Source organism: Pistacia vera, unplaced genomic scaffold (assembly GCF_008641045.1).
Source record: "Pistacia vera cultivar Batoury unplaced genomic scaffold, PisVer_v2 Contig1194, whole genome shotgun sequence".
In the NCBI taxonomy this organism is placed as follows: domain Eukaryota; kingdom Viridiplantae; phylum Streptophyta; class Magnoliopsida; order Sapindales; family Anacardiaceae; genus Pistacia; species Pistacia vera.
In genome coordinates this window covers 51,432-71,507 of record NW_022195242.1, presented here as the reverse complement: position 1 = coordinate 71,507, position 20,076 = coordinate 51,432, and the positions used below count along the sequence as shown (strand labels likewise).

Sequence of the window (20,076 nt, the reverse complement as noted above, 5' to 3'; positions counted from 1 at the left end):
GCATGAGACGATTCATGATGCGATACATCGCCAAGTCGCAAAGCCACATGTATTCCACCTGCTTCACGACTGGTATTTGCTGGTCCCTTGGAGTCCTTCGACACATTATTTGCCACCATTTTTCCCTTGCCTTTACACGTGTAGTGCGCGAGGCATGGGCCTTTGCTTGTTTTCGCGCTTTAGTGCGACCTACAGTTGTTTTTTACGGTGACACCGCCTTGTCGGACTCAGGTGGTACGACCTGATCCAATTGGTCTAACCTTCGGTTAACCATTTGGAGAGTATTATTGAACCTCTCCAGGTAATCCATCACAGCTGAGTCGAGCTGTGAGCTCAAAGGAAATGTCTGCTACGGTACTAAGCTGAATCGAGGGCACTTTGGCAGAAGTGTCTTCTTGTACTCAGGGGACCTCCTCATTGTTGGGGCTAGCTCTCTTGGTTTTGAAACCACGGGCCATTTACTAGCGAACAGAATCGATTGATCAGAGATTCCTGATGAAAAGTGAATACTAAATCAAATCCTCCTTCTAGCGCCAAACTGTTGATGCTTGATTTGGACATCAACTATTCGCACGTGCAAGGTGCTAAGCGGACATAAAAATTACACGTGAATGGAAAAAGAAATGAATAAAAGGGAGACAATTTTTAAAGTGGTTCGGATGCTTAAAGGGAATCCTACGTCCACTGTTTTTTTTATAAATGAAAGATTACAATCAGGTCGCAAGTAGCGATTAGAGAAATAGAAATATAGAGAGGGAGAAAGGGTGTTTATATTGTCAGAATCAGAATCCCAAAAAATGAGAAGGGAGCTCTCTATTTATAGTAAGAGGTTTCTGAGTAATGATTACGAGTCTGCCAGCGGGCAGGTGCTGTACAGTTCCTACCCTGCTTCCCATTAGCTGATTGCACGGAAGATATCCTTAAATCGCATAGGGCTTGGGCAGGTGGGTGACTCCCAACCACTCACTAGCCAGGCCTTTACTTGTCAAGCTGATGATAGCCTTACTCTTTCTGTCCTTGGACGACGTGGCAGCGCCTAGGCGGCACAATGTCTTCCTAAATTCTGATTGGTCTTCGTTGACGTAAGTCTGCATCAGCCCTGATTTTTTAAGCATAACAAAGTACATTCTGGAAAATGATAATAAGAGCTCAAACAATACCACTACTTTATAAACAAACAAAATCAATCTAAGTAAAGATGAAATGGGTCGATCTAGATTTTGAATCATGAAAAATTCAAGAGCTAAATTTACCACACAAGTAACTTATGTTATTATTTATTTATATATGAAAATAATAACTTATAATAGACTTCCACTTGACGTCTCATTATATTAATTCAAAATAAAAACCCAGAATGCTTCGAATGCACTTAAAATAGCATGGGCTTTGTTCTCTTATATTATTATTTGAATACTTCAAAAATAAAAATATCAAATTTTTTTATTTAAAAATAAAAGTAAATATAAAATCATGTGATTTGACTTAATTCCCTTAATTGAAAAAATATCATGATTTTCTTCTTTCATATATATATATATTGAATTTTGCTTATTGATCACCCAAAAGAAAGCGTACGATAGCATATATATCTTCCAATTTAGATTACGTATGCACTCACTTATTTTATTTTTTTTAGAATTTATTAATTTAATTATTTTTTTATATTTTATGAAATGTCATCATTTATCATTTCATTTCTTTTCTTTATTTCTTTATTTATTTTTCTTTTTTATATATCTTTCTAATTAGTAAAACACATTAAAAAAAAGTTAAAGATTAGATTTAGTTAATAGTTTTTGTTGTTTATAAGGTAATTAATTATGCAAGGTAGATTAAAATTTAATTACCAAAAATGAATTGATTGAATAATTAGAATTTTAGATTACAGGCCTTTTAAATCTTTCCAGTTAAAATTGATAATTTTTATAAAAAAAAAATTATCATTAGATTTCAAATATTGTAACAAGATATAACTTAAAATTTGTAAAAATATGTTGTAAAATTATTATGTATAAGCATAAAACTTTCATAAATGAAAATAAAAAATATATACCATCTTCCTCAAGATTGGAACTCTGGCTGTCTCGTGTCAATGCTTTAAATTTATATGAACTCATATCATACTAGACTTTATAATTAGAAAGATTAAAATATATGAGATGATACTAGACCGCTAACATAGTCTTTGATGAGTAATACTACAGTCTACACATTCAATATTTTTATTCAACATTTCTCTTACAGCATTATGTGGTAAAATATGATTAGCTAATTTTAAATTAAATTTAAATTTTCATTTAATCATCTTTTGCTATATAGTATTATATGAGAATGTTGTACGTGTAATATTATTCTTCTTTGATAGGAGAGATAAGAGTTGAGTTGAATATTTTTCATAAAGAACAATCATGTCATATCAAAATCATAGCATTTTATGACTGTTTTTTGTTATTTTGAAGAAAATCTCGGTGCGTTTGTTTTAGTATTTTGGATAATATTTTTGAAAAAGTAAGAGTTTGATAGTTATTATGAGGTAGGATTTGAAAATTAATAAAAACATTCCTTAGGTTTGTTAATTTACTAAACACCCCTATAATAAAATATTAAAAATTAACAAAAACACTCCACCCACCCATTAAATATCGGCAGCCAGCGACCACCGTTGGAAGGTGGTCGGAGTCATCGTATCGACACACGACCGATTGGATCTGGTCGTTCGTGCACCGAAATGACCTTTTCTAACCAGATCCACCGTAGATCTGGTAAAAAAACTCTAGATCTACGGCTAGATTTGGCCATTGACGGCCAGATCTGGCCGCGTTTGGTAGTCAACTATAGTCAAAGATATGGCCGTTGTTGACGACTAGCTACGGCCAAAGATCTGGCCGTAGATTTGGCCTTTTCCGGCTAGATCCACGATGGATTTGGCCGAAAAAGGCTAGATCGGCACACTACCGACCAGATCTAGTTGATAGTGCGCCATTATACTAGATTCCGGCCAACTTCCTGTGGTGGTGGCGGGAATATGACAAATGTGGGTGGGTGGGGGTGTTTTTATCAATTTCTAAACTTTTTTTAGGGGGTGTCTAATTAAATTAACAAACTTAGGGGGTTTGAAATAATTGAATAAAATATAATAGTAGTTTCAGAATAGGGAAACAACCGTGTATTTTGGAAATGATAAGAATATGATGGTGCAAAAATTGGGAAACAAATGCACCCCTCGATATTTTTGTCATTAAAAACGATCAACCAAAGAAAATTTCCTTATAAATTATGCAAGAATCCTTCCAAATTCTCATTGTAATCCTAGAAAGAAAAAAGTAAATAAATAAGATACTGGCATTTTAATGGGCATTTGTGAGAGTGGAGTCATGCACATTTTTTGTTTTTGTTTTAATGATTGAGGTGTCCGAGCCAGCTTGCGTCTCAACTAGTTTTTAGGATTCATTGAACATCTTATAAACTTAACATTCAAAAGTAAACCCTAAATATGATAAATGATCTCAACATGATTCGAAATGAAGGAAACAAATATTTTTAACTGTCAGACCAACCTCGTGGGGTTCGCCATGCACATTTCCTTTACTTCCACATACTTCTTTTTCTCTCGGTGCGATTTGGCTTATTGCTTCACAGTTCACACTGCTCCAGGAATGCTGACATTGGAGTTTTAACACTTATTCATCTACCTCTTGGTAGTGGAATCAACTTTTGTAATATACTATAGTCTATAAGGTCTCTGAATATGTTTTTTTTTTTTTTTTTAATGGATGCACTTCAATTTGCTGCGTTTTTTAAGTATATTTATATCAAATAACTTCTTGATCGTTTTAAGCTCCTGGATTTATTTTCATTCTGCTGTATTGAATACAATTCAAAATTTGTAAATTAATTTTTACACTCATTCTTCGAAGTTTGATTTTTTTTCCCACTATTATTGTTCAATTCCTTAGAATTTCGACCCTTTTTACTTTCTATTTTTCTACTCATTCTTTGGAGTTCGATTTTTTTTTCCTACTGTTACTGTCAATTGATAAGAAAATTGAGTTTGGTTCACAAAGAAAGTTGAGTTTTGCCAGATCATTATTAATATTAACTACTAGTCGAGTCCACCACCGTCCTTATAACCTTCCTTTTTTCTTTCTTTACAAAACTGGTCTAAACATTTTTTCAATATTTTTGGTCCACAAGAACTTCAAAAAAATAACTCATTTAGAAACACTCACTCTAATAGAATAAGAACATCAGTCAAGTACTGAATAGAGGATCTTAACTCTGCCCGGAAATCAAGTTCCACAAGGTAGAAGACCACTTCTTTTCTTGAGTTAATTTTCCTACGAAAGTTCTTCTATTCCAGTAACATGATTGAATTTGTTCCTTAACAAATAAAGCTAATGTTCATCTGCAAGACAAATATAAATCTTGATGAACCAGTAGTGGGTAACTTCGGACCAAAGTAGTTTCAATACATCACGGTTGCAAACAGAAAATCTGAATCACTCACGGGATCAAGATCTCCAATGTGTTTTTGACATGCAGAAGACTAACAGCATCACAACATCTCGGAAATCTGCAGCAGTCACCATTTCAAGTTAATCAACCAGATGAGGACTTCAAATAAAGAAAGGATCATTGCTAAAATGAATTTTGTATATTGACAGCCATGTTCATTAAAATAAAAATGTTAATGGTTTTTTCCTTGCTTTGTTCAAAAGCAACATGTTGGGTCATAATATAAGTAGTTAAATGCCATGCCACCCAACTAGCTTCCAATCTAAAGATAAAAGTATATAAAGCAAACAACAAAATTACATGTATGGGCATCTCTGCTATAATAAGGTTGCTGCTTTCTTCAATTGCTTTTAGAGTTACCACTTCACCACCCCCGACCACCATATTGATTACAATACCATCTGCATTTGGTTTGGTCAAATGGAGTTATTTTGGAATCAAAAGTGACAACAGAAAACCAACAAAAGATAACATCACCAAAGAAAGAACCTGCTGCCAAACAAGTTGCTATCCGCCTCATGTATGTTTCCTGCAAGCAAGTATCAATGGAAATGGGAAACTCGTAAGGGATTCATTGGAATGAACAATTAATTATGAAAGGAAGTCCAAACACTTTTTACTAGCCATTTATTACACAGACAATCACCAAATCAACTCTCATGTTATATAATAGACCAATCTCCAATGACCCTGAAGCAGCTCTGTCATTACAGCTCTAAAACCACCACATTAACCACATAAATATAGGGACAACTTAAAAGGTGGTGAGAGAAGTATAAACTGTAGTACTGAAGACTGCACGCTATTGTATCACACATTGATGTCTGGAGGAAGAGTGGGATTATACCTTCTTTGATGGTAATGCATAATTTATCAGAACACGAGCAGATATAGGAGATTCTCCGGAAGCAAGAAGTGGAAGGCAAGCATCTGTTACAACTATCATATGTGACTTGTACTCATCTTTTTCAATGTCAGCATCATCTCCTGAAGGCTCAGTTACTTTTTGGCTCCAAACTGTTGTAACTTGCCGAAATTTCTCCAATATTGAAGCTCGGTCTACTTCAACTTGGTCACTGTACTGGTATACAAGCAACATTATGCTTACTTTTTTTAGCAACTATTCTTCTTAATAAACAGCAATAAAACTTCCAAATCACACACTCTAAAAATCAGTGCACGCACTAACAAGTTAACAAAGTATCAAAAGTAGCTACTCTGGGAAATCAACTACAGCTTATGTCAAAACCAAAAACCTTAAACAGGAGAAATAGAAAAATAAAAGAATCTCTAACTCATGCCGTTGAAAAATAAAGAAAGAAAGAAAGAAAACCAAAATTGTAGCATGAACTTTCTGATTCATAAAGAATTTACAATTAAGTGACCTATGCCTCACCACCCACCAACAGAAAAGGTCATTCACCCAATAATTAAACTTAATAAAACAAGAAAATCATATTAGCATTTGTTCTTTAAGGCACAAACATAAGTTAATACTTTGGTAGATGTATCGAGCTAAATAATGAAGATCACTGCATTAACAGACAATATGAACTCTACTCTGAAAAAGAAAATTCATCAGAATAGATAAAAATTGTCATATGCACAAACAATCAATGAAGAGAATCACAAAAACAAGAGGATAAAAAAAAAACCCACTCTAAAGTCCCAAAACACTTGATTTTCAACCAATCTAACAACCTGGTGTGTACTGCTTACAATTATATGACTTATAAGCTATCCTATTTCAACCTTCACATCCAAAACAGTGTTTAAAAACTAGTATTAAAGTTAAATACATTCTGGTCAAATTAAAAAAAATATAAGTTTCTATTTTTTAATGATTTTAAGACTATATTCAGAAACTGTTCGAAGTCCAACATGGGTACCCTTCGATTTAATAGTCCTAATACTCGAAAACAAAGAAACATTTGACAATTATAAATCAAACGGATCCTCAACCACTCTATCCTTTCTCTGAGTTGATTCCAATACTATTGAACTGTAATTGAAGTGTTTAAAAAAATAAATAAAAAAAATTAAGTTTAAGCCATAAAATTATTTACCAGAGAGGAGAAGGAAATGTAAGGGAGATTGGAAACGGCACAGCAAACCGCGTCAAGCTCGTCACGTGAGCTGCAACAGACTACCATCGGCAAGCACTTGCGCGTCCCAGCCAAGCCTAACAGATCCACCAGCGTCTCCTATAATAATTACAAGTTTTAAAATAAAATAATTGAATTAAATGTATATTTCTTAAAAGAAAGTTTTGAGCAAAGAAATTGGATGACCATCTTGAACTGGAGCCTGTCCACGGCAACATAGAAGTGACGAGGTTGACTGGAACGACAACGAATTAAGATTATTATGGTGAAATTAAAAAGAGAGAGAGAGAAGAGAGATTTGTAATACTATTACCTGAAATGTGAAGAGGACTGAGAGGGAGAAGAGGGAGCTTCGATTCCATCTATCGCCATAACCCGAGAGACTCGAGTCGGTTGCTCTGCTTTCAAGGTACTCACTTTGTTAACGAAGCCGCGACTCTTTTTATTATTATTTTTGTTTTTTAACGATAATTTGACGGAATTAGATCAATTATGTTTTTTTTTTAAGTTTATTTTAAATCCACTTTAACTAATTTTTCAAGATTTAGAATTATAGATCAGATAAAAATTATAATAGTTATTCTTATTAATACTCAAAGAGAAACTTAAACTTAAAAATCTCTTAAATAACACATTAAAAAGTTTTTATCAAACTATTTAACCACCCAAAAAAAATAATACACCTAACAGTCCACACTAGTTCGAAGTCTAGATAAGAGGTGAAAGCAAAATGACTCAAATGAGAAAATAATTTAAGACGTGGTGGTGAATGGCGGGGGAGGCATGAGGCCTATCCCATGGGTGTTCAACAAGAGAATAAATGCGGAAGAAAAATTTTACAATGATCTTTTTTTATCTGATTCTATGGTGATTATATATAATTATGTAAATACAATATAAGACAATTTCATTGAATTATATTTAGTTTATAAATATTAAAAAAATTATTTGATATGTAAAAGCTAAAAAACCATATATAAAAATGAAAAATGTTGTTTTACAATTTTTACTAATAATTGGTTCACCAGGCCAACCAATGGAAAATAATAGAGACACCGGGAGTAGTGCACCGAATCTGTGCATCAAATGATGTGGCGCAATCCTAATCGTCTATTAATTATAACTTAATATTAATCGACGATCAGGATTACGTTACATCATTCGGTGCATAGATTTGGTGTACTACTCTTAGTGACTGTAGCATTACTCGCCAACCAATTCTTCCTCCTTTATTGCATCTTTTATTATTAAAAAAATTAAAATAAAATATAAACAAAATGAGTTCTAATAACGCCGTTGTCACAAGCGAATTGATAATGATGGTTAGGGGCATTTAGTTGGGGGTAATGTGAAATTGCTAGAGTTATATCATCTTATATTACTTGATTACTGCATTTAGTTGTCAAGTAATATAAGATTCCGGTAATCTTCAAATATCAATAGTAGTTACTGTTAGTAATATTGAGGGGACGTTTGGTTCAGGAATGTTAGATTACTAGGAATGTTGGATTACTGGAAAAATATATTACCTTGGAAGATTACCGAGAATCTTTAGAAAAATATGTTTGGTTAGTTGGTGGGTATGTTATATTAATATGTTTGGTTAGAGGGAATAAATTGATGGGTATATTATTTAAATTACTAAATTGTCCTCCTTTCAAATATTAATATAATATTATTTTTATTATTAATTTTTGAATAATTTTTTTAACCCCCAATATTTCAGATTTAGTTAAAACACCCCTGCTTATATAAAACTTTAATTTATTATGAAATCACCCCCACCTCCTGCCGCCACCACAAACCACCGCCGAAAGTCTCCGAAAGTCCCTGTCAGTAGCTCGCTGTGACCAAGAGGCTCCGATATGACCGTTTCTGGCCATATCGAAGCCTCCCACCGAATCTCGTTCTTTTTTAGGGACTCCGACGAATTTTCGGTAACGGTCCGTGGTGGATGGCCCGCTGTCGGCGGTGGTGGCTAGGTGTCAGTGGTGGTGGTGGCTGAATGGCAATGGTGGTCTGTAAATTGTTTTAAATATAAGGACATTATTGTCTAAAATTTTAATTACACAAGGGTAAAATTGAAATATGATATTAATGTAAATTTATTTTAAAATGAGGGCATTATTGTCCAAAACTTTTATTAATAAGGGATAAAATTATAACAAAAAAAGACAACTTTGGTAATCTCATAATACCTAAGAAAATGGAGGTAATCAGATTACCTCCAATATTACCAATAGTAACTACTATTGATATTTGAAGATTACCGGAATCTTATATTACTTGATAACCAAACATGGTAATCAAGTAATATAAGATGACATAACCCTCATTATCTCACATTACCGCCAACCAAACGTTCTCTGAAGGTAATCTGATTACCTCAATTTTCTTAGGTATTCTAATATTATCAGGGTAATTTTTTTTTTTTGTTACAATTATATCCCTTATTAATAAAATTTTAGGACAATAATGCCTTTTTTTTAAAATTTATTTACATGAATATGGCTTTTACTATTTCACCCCAATTAATTAACTTTTTGGACAAAATTACCCTTGAATTCAAAACAAATTGCAACCCACCCAAGCCATATCCCCACCCACCGACAACCACTGCCACAACTGAAATGATGCACGAAAGGTTGAAAATGGCTGCCGTGTGTCGATATGGCCATTTCTTGCCAGATCGATAGCCGTTGACGACCAGATCCGTCATCGATCTGGCTGTTGATGGCCAAATCTATCATCGATCTGGTCATCAACAACAGATTTGTCACGTATGGCCATTTCCTGCCTTCCGACTGCCGGTGGCCTACGGTGGTTGCTGGCAGTGGCTGGGTTGGTGGGGGTGCTTTGTTGATTTTCTAAACTTTTATTATGAGATTGTTTTTGCTAAGTTTTTAAATGTAGGGGGTTATAATAATACAAATAATAATCAATATTAAAAAATATTATAATAATAATATTTAATTAGAGGACAATTCAATAATTTAAATAACATATCCACCAATTTATTTCTCCGAACCAAACATATTAATATAATAAATCCATCAATTAACTAAACATATTTTCCTAAAGATTCTTAGTAATCTTCAAGGTAATTTAACTTTCTAGTGATCCAATATTTCCTGAACTAAATGCCCCCTCAGGGTTCTTTGATATAAAGATTCGGCTCAAATGATAATTTTCATTAAATGTCTGTCAAATGTTTGGGTGTTATTGTAACTTCCCCAAACATATGGGCTCAAAAATACACAAAACCTAGAGGGACCGGAAAAATAAATCTTTTAAGAAAATTTATGAAGTGGTGGTTTGTTACTGGTGGTAATTGGTCTAAACAAAAGATTGGTTCGTTGTAACTCAAAATTACGTGGCCTCAGAACTTACCTTCTGTACTTCGTTAAAACTGACGTAAGTGTACACTTATATGAAAAGTTATGAAGTACATGTACTGTATTAAGTAACTTCACTTGAGTCAGTGGGTTACATTAGAAAAACAAAAAGCTAACTTGGGATAAAACGAAATATACAAAACTGAAGGGGCAAAAACAGGAAGACATCAAAACCATTTCTTATTTTCTTCGTGCTTCTCTTCTACTCTCAGCTTCAAATTTTTTTTTTTCTGCGTCTCTCTGTTTCTCCTCTCCGGTTACAGTACTGTGTCTCATTTCTCTATTAACCTTCTCTAATCATCGCGGCGCTCTTTAGCTTGCCGCACTCTATCATACTCCCCGGAGGTACGCCCCTTAACCTATGCGTTCGACTTTCCTCCATTTTTGTTATAAATTATCCATATCGAAACCCTAATCGAGTTAATAAAAAATCTAATATAATTTCATTGTTTTCAACAAAAAGAAGAATCTGAAATTGATTATAGGTAATTTATTTTGTTTTATTTCACTTGATCAGGTAAGGAGAGAACTTAGGGTTCGGTGTTTAATCTGATCCGTAAAAAGAAGAGAGATCAATTTCTAAGGTTATATTTTGGTATTTGTTTTAGTTATTTGATGCGTTGGCGGGGATTGGAATCCGCCAAACGGGATACATATTTGGGTCAGAACGTGAGATGGCCAATCCCGGGGTCGGGACAAAGTTTTTGTCTGTGAATCTGAACAAATCTTATGGGCAATCACATCATCAGCATCAGAATAATCTTCACAACTTATCTCATTCGGGCCATCATGGGTCCAATAGGGGCCGCCCTGGTGGTGGTGCTGGTGGAGGAGGAATGGTGGTCTTGTCACGGCCCCGAAGTTCCCAGAAGGCGGCTGGGCCTAAGCTTTCCGTTCCACCCCCCTTGAATCTGCCCTCGTTACGGAAAGAGCATGAGAGATTTGATTCGTTGGGATCCAGTGGTGTGTCTGCTGGGGGAGGGGTTTCAGGTGGTGGGCAGAGACCTGGTTCCTCCGGCATGGGTTGGACTAAGCCGGGTACACAAGTTGCTTTGCAAGAGAAGGGAGGAGTTGTTAGTGGTGATCGTATGACAGATGATGGTGTTGATCAGGGTTTGCATGGTGTTGATGGAGTGAGTAAGGGGAGTGGTGGTGGTGGTGCCTATATGCCGCCTTCTGTGCGGTCTGGTCCTGTCAGGCCTCCATCTTCTACCTTTCCGCATGTAGAGAAGGTGAGTGTATTAAGGGGTGAAGATTTTCCATCTTTGCGGGCTGCATTGCCATCTCTGTCTGGCTCTGAAAAGAAACATAGAGACGGTTTGAATCAGAAACAGAAGCATGCTATGGGTGAGGAGTATGGTAATAGTGACCGAAGCGATAGTTCTAGATTGAACTCCCTTGTTGACTTGCATCCTCGGTCACAGTCAGGTGGTTTTGGTAATGGATTGAGTGAGAATGGTGGTAGAAATCGTGATTTGGGTGGTTCTCGTGGATCAGAGCAAGTACGAAAGCAGGATGAATACTTTCCAGGTCCATTGCCATTGGTTAGGTTGAACCCAAGATCTGATTGGGCTGATGATGAGCGTGATACGGGTCATGGTTTTGCAGTCCGGGACAGAGATCATGGGTTTTCAAAGAGTGAAGCTTACTGGGATAGAGATTTTGATATGCCAAGGCCAAGTGTTTTACCACACAAGCCAGCTCATAATGTTTTTGACAGGTGGGCACAGCGTGACAATGAAACTGGAAAGGTTTCTTCCAGTGAAGTCACTAAAGTAGACCCTTTTGGCAGAGATGCAAGAACACCTAGCAGAGAGGGACGGGAAGGGAACTTGTGGAGAGCTTCTTCTCCTCTTCAAAAAGATGGATTTGGTGCACAAGAGATAGGAAATGACAGAAATAGTTTTGGTGCAAGGCCATATAGTCAGAACAGAGAAGCAAACAAGGAGAATAAATTCGTTTCTTCGTCGTTTCGAGACATCCCGCCTGATGATTTTGGTAAAAGGGATTTGGGGTATGGACAGGCTGGGAGGCAGCCTCGGAACAACATGGGGAACTCACCTTACCGTCAGAGGGCTGAAAGGAATCCATGGGAGCGATATGGCAATGAACAATACAATAGATTCAGGGGTGATGTTTCCCAGAATAATTCGGCATCAAAATCATCATTTTCCTCAGGTGGCAGAGGGCTTCCAGTTAATGATCCCATTCTCAATTTTGGTAGGGACAAACGTCCAGTAATGAAGAGTGAAAAACCTTACCTGGAGGACCCTTTCATGAAGGACTTTGGGGCTTCTGGTTTTGATGTACGTGATCCTTTTTCTGGGGGTCTTGTTGGGGTTGTTAAAAAGAAGAAAGATCTTAAGCAGACTGATTTTCATGACCCTGTCCGCGAATCTTTTGAGGCTGAGCTTGAGAGAGTCCAAAAGATGCAGGAGCAGGAGCGGCTGCAGATTATTGAGGAACATGAAAGAGCTTTGGAGCTAGCTCGCAGAGAAGAAGAAGAGAGGCTAAGAGTGGCTAGGGAACAAGAAGAACATCGGAGAAGGTTAGAAGAAGAAGCCAGAGAAGCTGCATGGAGAGCTGAACAAGAGCGACTGGATGCCATGCGCAAGGCCGAAGAACAGAGGATAGCTAGAGAGGAGGAGAAACAGAGGATTGTCATGGAGGAGGAGAGGAGGAAACAGGCTGCTAAGCAGAAACTCTTAGAATTGGAAGAAAGAATGGCCAAGAGGCAGGTTGTAGCAATTAAGGGTGGTAGTAATTCTTCCATTGTTGCAGAAGAGAAATTTTCAGGAATGCCTAAAGAAAGAGATATTTCCAAAGTGACAGATTTGGCTGAGTGGGAAGATGGTGAAGGAATGGTGGAGAGGATTACAACTTCAGCATCTTCTGATTCCTCTGGTCTGAATAGAGCCTTTGACATGAACTGTAGGCCTCACTTTGCCAGAGATAATTCTCCTGCCATTATGGAAAGAGGCAAGCCTATTAACTCATGGAGAAGGGATGCATTTGAGAATGGGAACAGCTCAGCCTTCTTTCCACAGGACTCGGATAATGCTCATTATAGCCCCAGGCGAGATGCAACTGTTGGCGGGAAAACATTTCCTCGGAAAGAGTATTTTGGAGGACCTGGTTTTATGTCATCAAGGACTTATTATAAAGCGGGGATTCAAGAGCCGCGCACAGATGAAATTAATCATCCAAGAGGTCAGAGATGGAATATATCTGGGGACGGTGATCACTATGCCAGAAATGCTGAGGTTGAATCTGACTTTCATGAGAATCAGTCTGAGAGATACAGTGATGTTGGATGGGGCCATAGTCGGTATCGTGGCAATCCTTATCCTTCATACCCTGAAAGACTATATCAAAATCCCGAAACAGATGGGCTTTCTTCCTTTGGGAGGTCAAGGTATTCCATGAGGCACCCTCGTGTACTTCCCCCTCCATCTCTGAGTGCGATGCAAAAAACTTCCTATAGACGTGAGAATGAGCGACCTGGCCCTTCAACTTTTCAAGAAAATGAGATGGAGTACAATCATGCAGCAAGAAGTGAAACAACTGGGAAGATAGGTTTTGACAGCAGCAATCAGCATAATCTTGTACAACCTGAAATAATTGATGTCCAGCAGGATAATGCTGCTAGTCTGGAACAGAATCTGGATACGGATACCACACCAAGATGTGATTCACAGTCCTCACTCTCTGTCTCTAGCCCTCCTGATTCCCCAGTTCATCTATCTCATGATGACTTGGATGAATCTGGAGATTCTCTGGCATTATCTGCCGATGAGGATAAAGATATCTCATCAGGACAAGGCAACGATCCTGTTGTGTTGCCCATGGAATCCGAGAAAGAGAATATGATGACTCACTCTAGTTCTGTCTCGGTTGGTGATGATGAAGAATGGACAGTTGAGAATGATGAACGATTGCAGGAGCAAGAAGAATATGATGAGGATGAAGATGGATATGAGGAAGAAGACGAAATTCATGAAGGAGATGATGAGAATATTAACTTGACAGAGGAATTTGAAGATATGCATTTGGTGGAGAAAAGCTCTCCCGACATGGTGAACAACTTGGTCTTAGGCTTCAATGAGGGTGTTGAGGTTGCAATGCCCAATGACGAGTTTGAAAGAAGTCCCCTAAATGAAGAATCATCATTTCCAGTACCACAGGTTTCTGTTGGTACTGTTGTTGAAGACCAGGGATGTTTTGATGGTGTGTGTGGAACACTACAATCTGCCAATGTTCCTTCCCAAGCAACTACTGGTGGTTCTTCTAGAATCTTCCAGGAGGCTGAGAATGCAATGCACGATTTGGTTATTCAGCCCAGTAGTACACAATTATCAGCAGCTTCTGAGCTACTGGTTCATGCGGATGCTAACAGTGGTTCTGTTGTGTCTAATCAGCAGCCAATACCGTCTTCTATTGATATGACATCACATTCATCATCAGATCAGACCGTCACGTCTGCAACTTCTGCTGGTCCAAGTCAGGCAGAGGCACCTGTTAAGCTGCAGTTTGGGCTGTTTTCAGGGCCTTCTTTGATACCTTCTCCTATTCCAGCCATACAGATTGGTTCTATACAGATGCCTCTTCTGCATCCCCAAGTGGGTCCATCCCTTGCCCATATGCACCCCTCACAATCTCCTCTCTTCCAGTTTGGACAGTTGAGATATTCTTCACCTATTTCCCAGGGAGTACTTCCTTTGGCAGCTCAATCAGTGCCTATTGTTCAATCTAATATATCAGCCAACTTTTCATTGAATCAAAATGCAGCAGTTTCACAGCCTATTCAACCTAGTCCAGAAATTTCTCAGAATTTGATGAAAAGTGATGCATCGTCTCTTTCGATGGATAACCAATTAGGCCTTGCTCAAAGGCATTTGGATCTTTCTGAAGGGAATGCATTAAATGAGGTAACTTCATTGCCAGCAAGTGAAAGTGCAGTAACTACTTTTATGGCACAGCAGGGTCGTGCAGAGGTTTTCCCCCTTGGTGATAAGAAAACAAGGTCTGATTCAGGTCTTCAAGTAGAGGACCAGGGTCACCATATTTCAGTCATGAGAAACTTCAAATCCTTGTCCAAAGAATCAGAAAACCTGCTTCAGGCTAGAGCAGCATCTTCTGTGTCAAGTTCAAAAGAAAAAACGTTGAATGTGTCAAAAGCTCAAGGTCTAATATCTGGTGGCAGAAGTAAAAGATATGTTGTTTCAGTTAGAAATAATTCTGGCTCAAAGTCATCTTTTGTTGCTCCTGAAACTTCTCGCTCAGATTCTGGTGGATTTCAGAGGAGGCCTCGGCGCCAGCGAACTGAGTTTCGAGTTCGGGAAAATATTGATAAGCGGCTATCTGCTGGTGTTGTTTCAGCTAACCAAATAACTCTAGATGATAAATCAAATATCAATGGAAGGGGTACTGGATTTTCTAACCGAAGTGGGTATAGGAGAGTCGTTGTGTCAAATAAATCGATGAAACAGATGAATGAATCAGAATCCCTGGATTTAGGTGTAATAAGTTCACGGGAAATAGACTCTGGAAGCAAGGCTGGAAAGGGAGTAGGAAGAGAATCATTGACTAAGAGTCAGAACATCCCACATCCTGAAGAGGGAAACCTTAAAAGGACCTTTCGCTCTAAAGAGGATGTTGATACTCCCTTACAAAGTGGCGTCGTGCGTGTTTTTGAGCAACCTGGCATAGAAGCCCCTAGTGACGAAGATGACTTTATTGAGGTGAGGTCGAAGAGGCAAATGCTGAATGATCGGCGTGAACAGAGAGAAAAAGAGATCAAGGCAAAGTCTCGGTTCACAAAGGTTTTGATGCTATGTTTCAATTTGTTTTTATGTCTTGCCCTAAAATGAGAAATATTTTAAAAGTAAGAAACTAAGCAATAAGGTTTTGAATGTGTTTTATTGTTTATGCCAGATGCCAAGGAAATCTCGTTCAACTTCGCAAAATTCTCTTGTCTCAGCAAGTTCAAACAAATTTTCTGCATCAATGAGTGAAGCAGCAAATGATGTTCGCTCTGATTTTGTTGCCACTGACGGACGGAATTCGGCACATATGGAAGTGTCTACAGGATTTGGTGCCTCCAAAGTGTCGCAACCCTTGGCTCCAATTGGCACTCCAGCTCTGAAAACAGATGTCCAGGCTGATAAAAGACCCCAGACAATCAAGTATATATGCTCTCAAAGAAATTTCATACTGCCAAAAAATAAACACATTCAGTTGTGTCAATCTCATATGTTTTTTCCACAGGTCTCTCCAAAAGAGCCCCGTTCCAGTCTTATCTGGTGGTGAAAAGAATCTTGCATCAGGCTTCATATTTGACAGCAAGAATAAAGTTCTTGATAATGTTCAAACACCTATGGGTTCGTGGGGCAATTCTCGGCTTAATCAACAGGTTTGCAAACTGTTGATACATATTTCTTGATTACGATAGCTGTTAGTTGTTGACATATTGGGATGTATTCCTAAAAAAATGCTGCCCATATTTTTGGCCCCTTGCTTTTACCTCAGAATCTCAATCTTTCATTGTTTTTTTTTCATTAAAGTCTCAGCATGTGTTTAATTTGCATGCGTGTATATGCTCAGCAGTCTCTTTCTCTGACAGAAAATGTTAGCTCAGATGGTTCAATTTGTTTTATTTAGGATCAGCAATTGCTAAAGTTGAACATATGTTAGAATGTAGACATGTCAGCATGTACGAAGTGTATTTTTTTTTTTTTTTAAGCCTTGTGTTACCAATATGTCCTCTAGTTCAGTGAAGTTTGACCTGCCACTTGTCATCTTTGGTGCTTTTGTCCTGTGTATTTATTTTACACTGTATCCTGGTCTTTTCTTTCTGTATGTTCTGATGCACAGCCAAAGTATTTTTCCTTTTTAATAATTTTCCTCCTACCATCAAGATTTACAAATATATATATGTATGGGTCGAGCTATAGTAACTTAAATTTTTTATTTAATTTGAGACACTGATTTATAGCTCTTGATAAATCACAATGACGTGGCACGTAAAATTACTACTTGTAACTTCCCATTTACCAACCGTTAAATTGTTTTAAATCAAAGGCCTAAGTTGATATAGTCTGACACTCTGACCCTATATATGGAAGAGAGAGAGCCATTTTCTAGTCAGGACTTCTTGATATTAATTTCATCAGGACCATACTGTCTTGTAGTGAATGACGTATTTTCCCACTTATTGGGCTGAATTATTATTATTATTTTTTTTTTTGCTGGCGGGTAAATTTACTTATGCATGGTTTCATATGTTTTAAGTAGCTACTGAGAAAATGTTTGAAAATCTTAACCTGATTCAAGTTTCTGGTAGGTAATGGCCCTAACGCAGAACCAGCTAGATGAGGCTATGAATCCTGGGCAATTTGATTCTCGTGTTTCCAGTAAAGATCATACCAGCTCAGTTGGTGAGCCCAGCATGCAATCATCAGCTATCTTGACAAAAGACAAGTCATTTTCTTCCACTGCAAGCCCAATAAACTCTTTGCTTGCTGGGGAGAAAATTCAATTTGGTGGGCATATTTTCTTTTGTTGAGTCTTTTAGCTTTCTAGAAATGCTCTTTTCTCTCTTTCTTAAAGTTCATTCTCCCTCTTGCATCCAGGTGCTGTGACATCTCCCACAGTTCTCCCACCTAGCACTCGTGCCGTTTCTCATGGAATAGGCCCTCCTGGTCCATGCCGCTCAGAAATTCAAATCGCCCATAATATTTCTGCAGCTAAGAGTGATTGCACTCTCTTCTTTGACAAAGAGAAACACTCTAATGAAACTTGTGTCAATCTGGAAGATTGTGAAGCTGAAGCTGCTGCCTCTGCCATTGCTGTTGCTGCTATAAGTAGTGATGAGATTATTGGGAATGGACTGGGAACTTGCTCTGCCTCTGTATCAGAGACCAAAAGTTTTGGAGGTGCAGAAATTGATGGTATAACAGCTGGTAGTAAATATATTTTTGCTACCACAGTGGTTAGCCTTGCACCATATATTTTTAGGTGTTAATTTTTTTTCCAATCTATTCACCTGACACTTGTCTAATCTTCTTTAGCAGGTGATCAGCAATCAGTGAGTCAATCTAGGGCTGAAGAGTCTCTCACTGTAGCTTTGCCAGCAGATTTGTCTGTTGAGACCCCGCCAATTTCCTTGTGGCCACCTTTACCGAGCCCACCAAATTCTTCTAGCCAGATGATCTCACATTTCCCTGGAGGCCCAGCATCTCATTTTCCTTTCTATGAGATGAATCCCATGTTGGGGGGTCCGATTTTCACTTTTGGACCTCATGATGAATCTGTCCCTGCTCAATCACAGACCCAGAAGAGTAGTATTCCAAGTTCAACTCCCCTTGGGACCTGGCAACAATGTCATTCTGGTGTAGATTCATTCTATGGTGCTCCCACAGGATATGCTGGCCCTTTCATCAGCCCGACTGGGGGTATACCAGGGGTTCAAGGCCCACCACACATGGTTGTCTACAACCATTTTGCACCAGTGGGACAGTTTGGACAAGTTGGTTTGAGTTTTATGGGTACCACTTATATTCCGTCTGCAAAGCAACCTGATTGGAAGCGTCATCCTGTATCTTCTGCTATGGGTGTTGGTGAAGGAGAGGTGAACGATTTGAACATGGTAGCTGCCCAACGCAATCCTACCAGTTTAACTGCTCCAATCCAGCATCTTGCCCCTGGGTCACCTCTCATGCCTATGGCTTCTACTTTGGCGATGTTTGATGTTTCCCCGTTTCAGGTAGAGATTTTCTAAAACGGAAAGCCATTTGACTTCTAAAATGATGGTTTCTCTCCTTCCCCTCTTCTGTAGGTTTTTTGTTACTGAATTATGTTTTGCAAAAAAAAAATCCATTGGTTTTATGCCAATGAAACGGGTAGGGAGTGTTTTTGTTCGGAATTATTCTGAAGCCTCGGGACCACAGAATAAGCATATCTTGCTGTTGATTAGAGTAATTTACTGCCACATTTCTTTTTGCTAACACTTGGTTGAATATTTTGTGTCCAGTCCTCTTCAGATATGTCGGTCCAAGGTCAGTGGTCGAATGTTACTGCAGCTCCTCATCAGCCCGTTTCCATATCAATGCCATTGCAACAACAGCCAGATGGTGTACTTCCTCCACAATATAACCATGGACCTCCTGTTGACCAGTCATCTGCCAATAGGTTTTCTGAGTCCCGAACATCAACACCCTCTGAGAGCAGCCGGAATTATCATGCAGCTAGTGATGTAACTGTCACCCAGTTGCCTGATGAACTGGGGTTAGTTGACTCATCAAACACTACTGGTCCTGGGACTTCGACACAGAATGTTGTTGCTAAGAGCTTGTCTCTAAGCACCATCACAGATGCTGGCAAGATTGATGTTGTTCAGAATAGCGGCAGCAGCAGCAGCAGTGAGAGTGTTGGCCAAAACAATATTGCTACTTTTAAGCCTCAGTCTTCGCAGCAAAAGAATACATCTTCCCAGCAGTACAGTAATTCTTCAGGGTACAGTTATCAAAGAGGAAGTGGTATTTCACAAAAGAATAGTTCTGGAGGCGAATGGTCCCACCGAAGAATGGGGTTCCATGGGCGGAACCAGCCCTTCAGTGCAGAAAAGGGTTTTGCCCCCTCAAAGATGAAGCAGATTTATGTGGCTAAACAGACCACGAGTGGGACATCAGCACCATCATGAGCATGATGGAGGATGATCTTCTTGGATTGAGAAAAGAGCGCCAGAAAGAAGGGTGACTTTTTGGGATGAGCGTTTTCTTTACATTTGGCATGATTCATTGCGTAAATATGGAATGTCAAGTGTGTGAATTTGAGCGCCAATATAATTAAAGCTATGCTGGTTTTTGTAATGTAAGTTTGCAAAACTGGTCGATAATAGCAGTTTTGAGTCTTTTGACGAAGTGAGGGAGGAATGGATTCTAGTGTGGTAGTTGGGCTGGTAGCCACACCGCTGTTCACAAGTATTGTTTAATAGTCGGTTGTGGTCTATCGATTCCTTTATTTGTCCTTTCTAGGCTGCAAACCTGATTGTTTATCTC

The 20,076-nt window shown here is 38.2% G+C and overlaps 2 protein-coding genes across 6 annotated transcripts; one reads left to right on the top strand and one right to left on the bottom strand.

Moving 5' to 3' along the window:
- Nucleotides 1-4,118: 4,118 nt before the first annotated feature.
- On the bottom strand, nt 4,119-7,068 carry LOC116111952 (eukaryotic initiation factor 4A-like). Of its 2 annotated transcripts, XM_031398126.1 has the most exons (8): nt 6,937-7,068; nt 6,810-6,858; nt 6,585-6,722; nt 5,366-5,599; nt 5,008-5,047; nt 4,819-4,919; nt 4,511-4,576; nt 4,122-4,408 (listed from the first exon to the last, which is right to left on the bottom strand). In XM_031398126.1, exons 1-7 carry the CDS (start codon nt 6,993-6,995, stop codon nt 4,559-4,561), a joined length of 639 nt encoding a protein of 212 aa, XP_031253986.1. In that variant the 5' UTR covers nt 6,996-7,068; the 3' UTR covers nt 4,122-4,408; nt 4,511-4,558. The 2 variants fall into 2 exon arrangements, with proteins under 2 accessions (XP_031253976.1, XP_031253986.1); XM_031398116.1 differs by having other exon boundaries at nt 4,119-4,576.
- Nucleotides 7,069-10,314: 3,246 nt separating this feature from the next.
- LOC116111963 lies at nt 10,315-19,967 on the top strand. 4 transcript variants are annotated; one of them, XM_031398159.1, is made up of 8 exons: nt 10,315-10,363; nt 10,536-15,840; nt 15,953-16,203; nt 16,286-16,430; nt 17,361-17,559; nt 17,650-17,967; nt 18,091-18,782; nt 19,050-19,967. In XM_031398159.1, exons 2-8 carry the CDS (start codon nt 10,693-10,695, stop codon nt 19,716-19,718), a joined length of 7,422 nt encoding a protein of 2,473 aa, XP_031254019.1. In that variant the 5' UTR covers nt 10,315-10,363; nt 10,536-10,692; the 3' UTR covers nt 19,719-19,967. The 4 variants fall into 4 exon arrangements, with proteins under 4 accessions (XP_031254019.1, XP_031254014.1, XP_031254006.1 ...); XM_031398154.1 differs by having other exon boundaries at nt 18,088-18,782; XM_031398146.1 differs by having other exon boundaries at nt 17,650-17,979.
- Nucleotides 19,968-20,076: the final 109 nt, after the last annotated feature.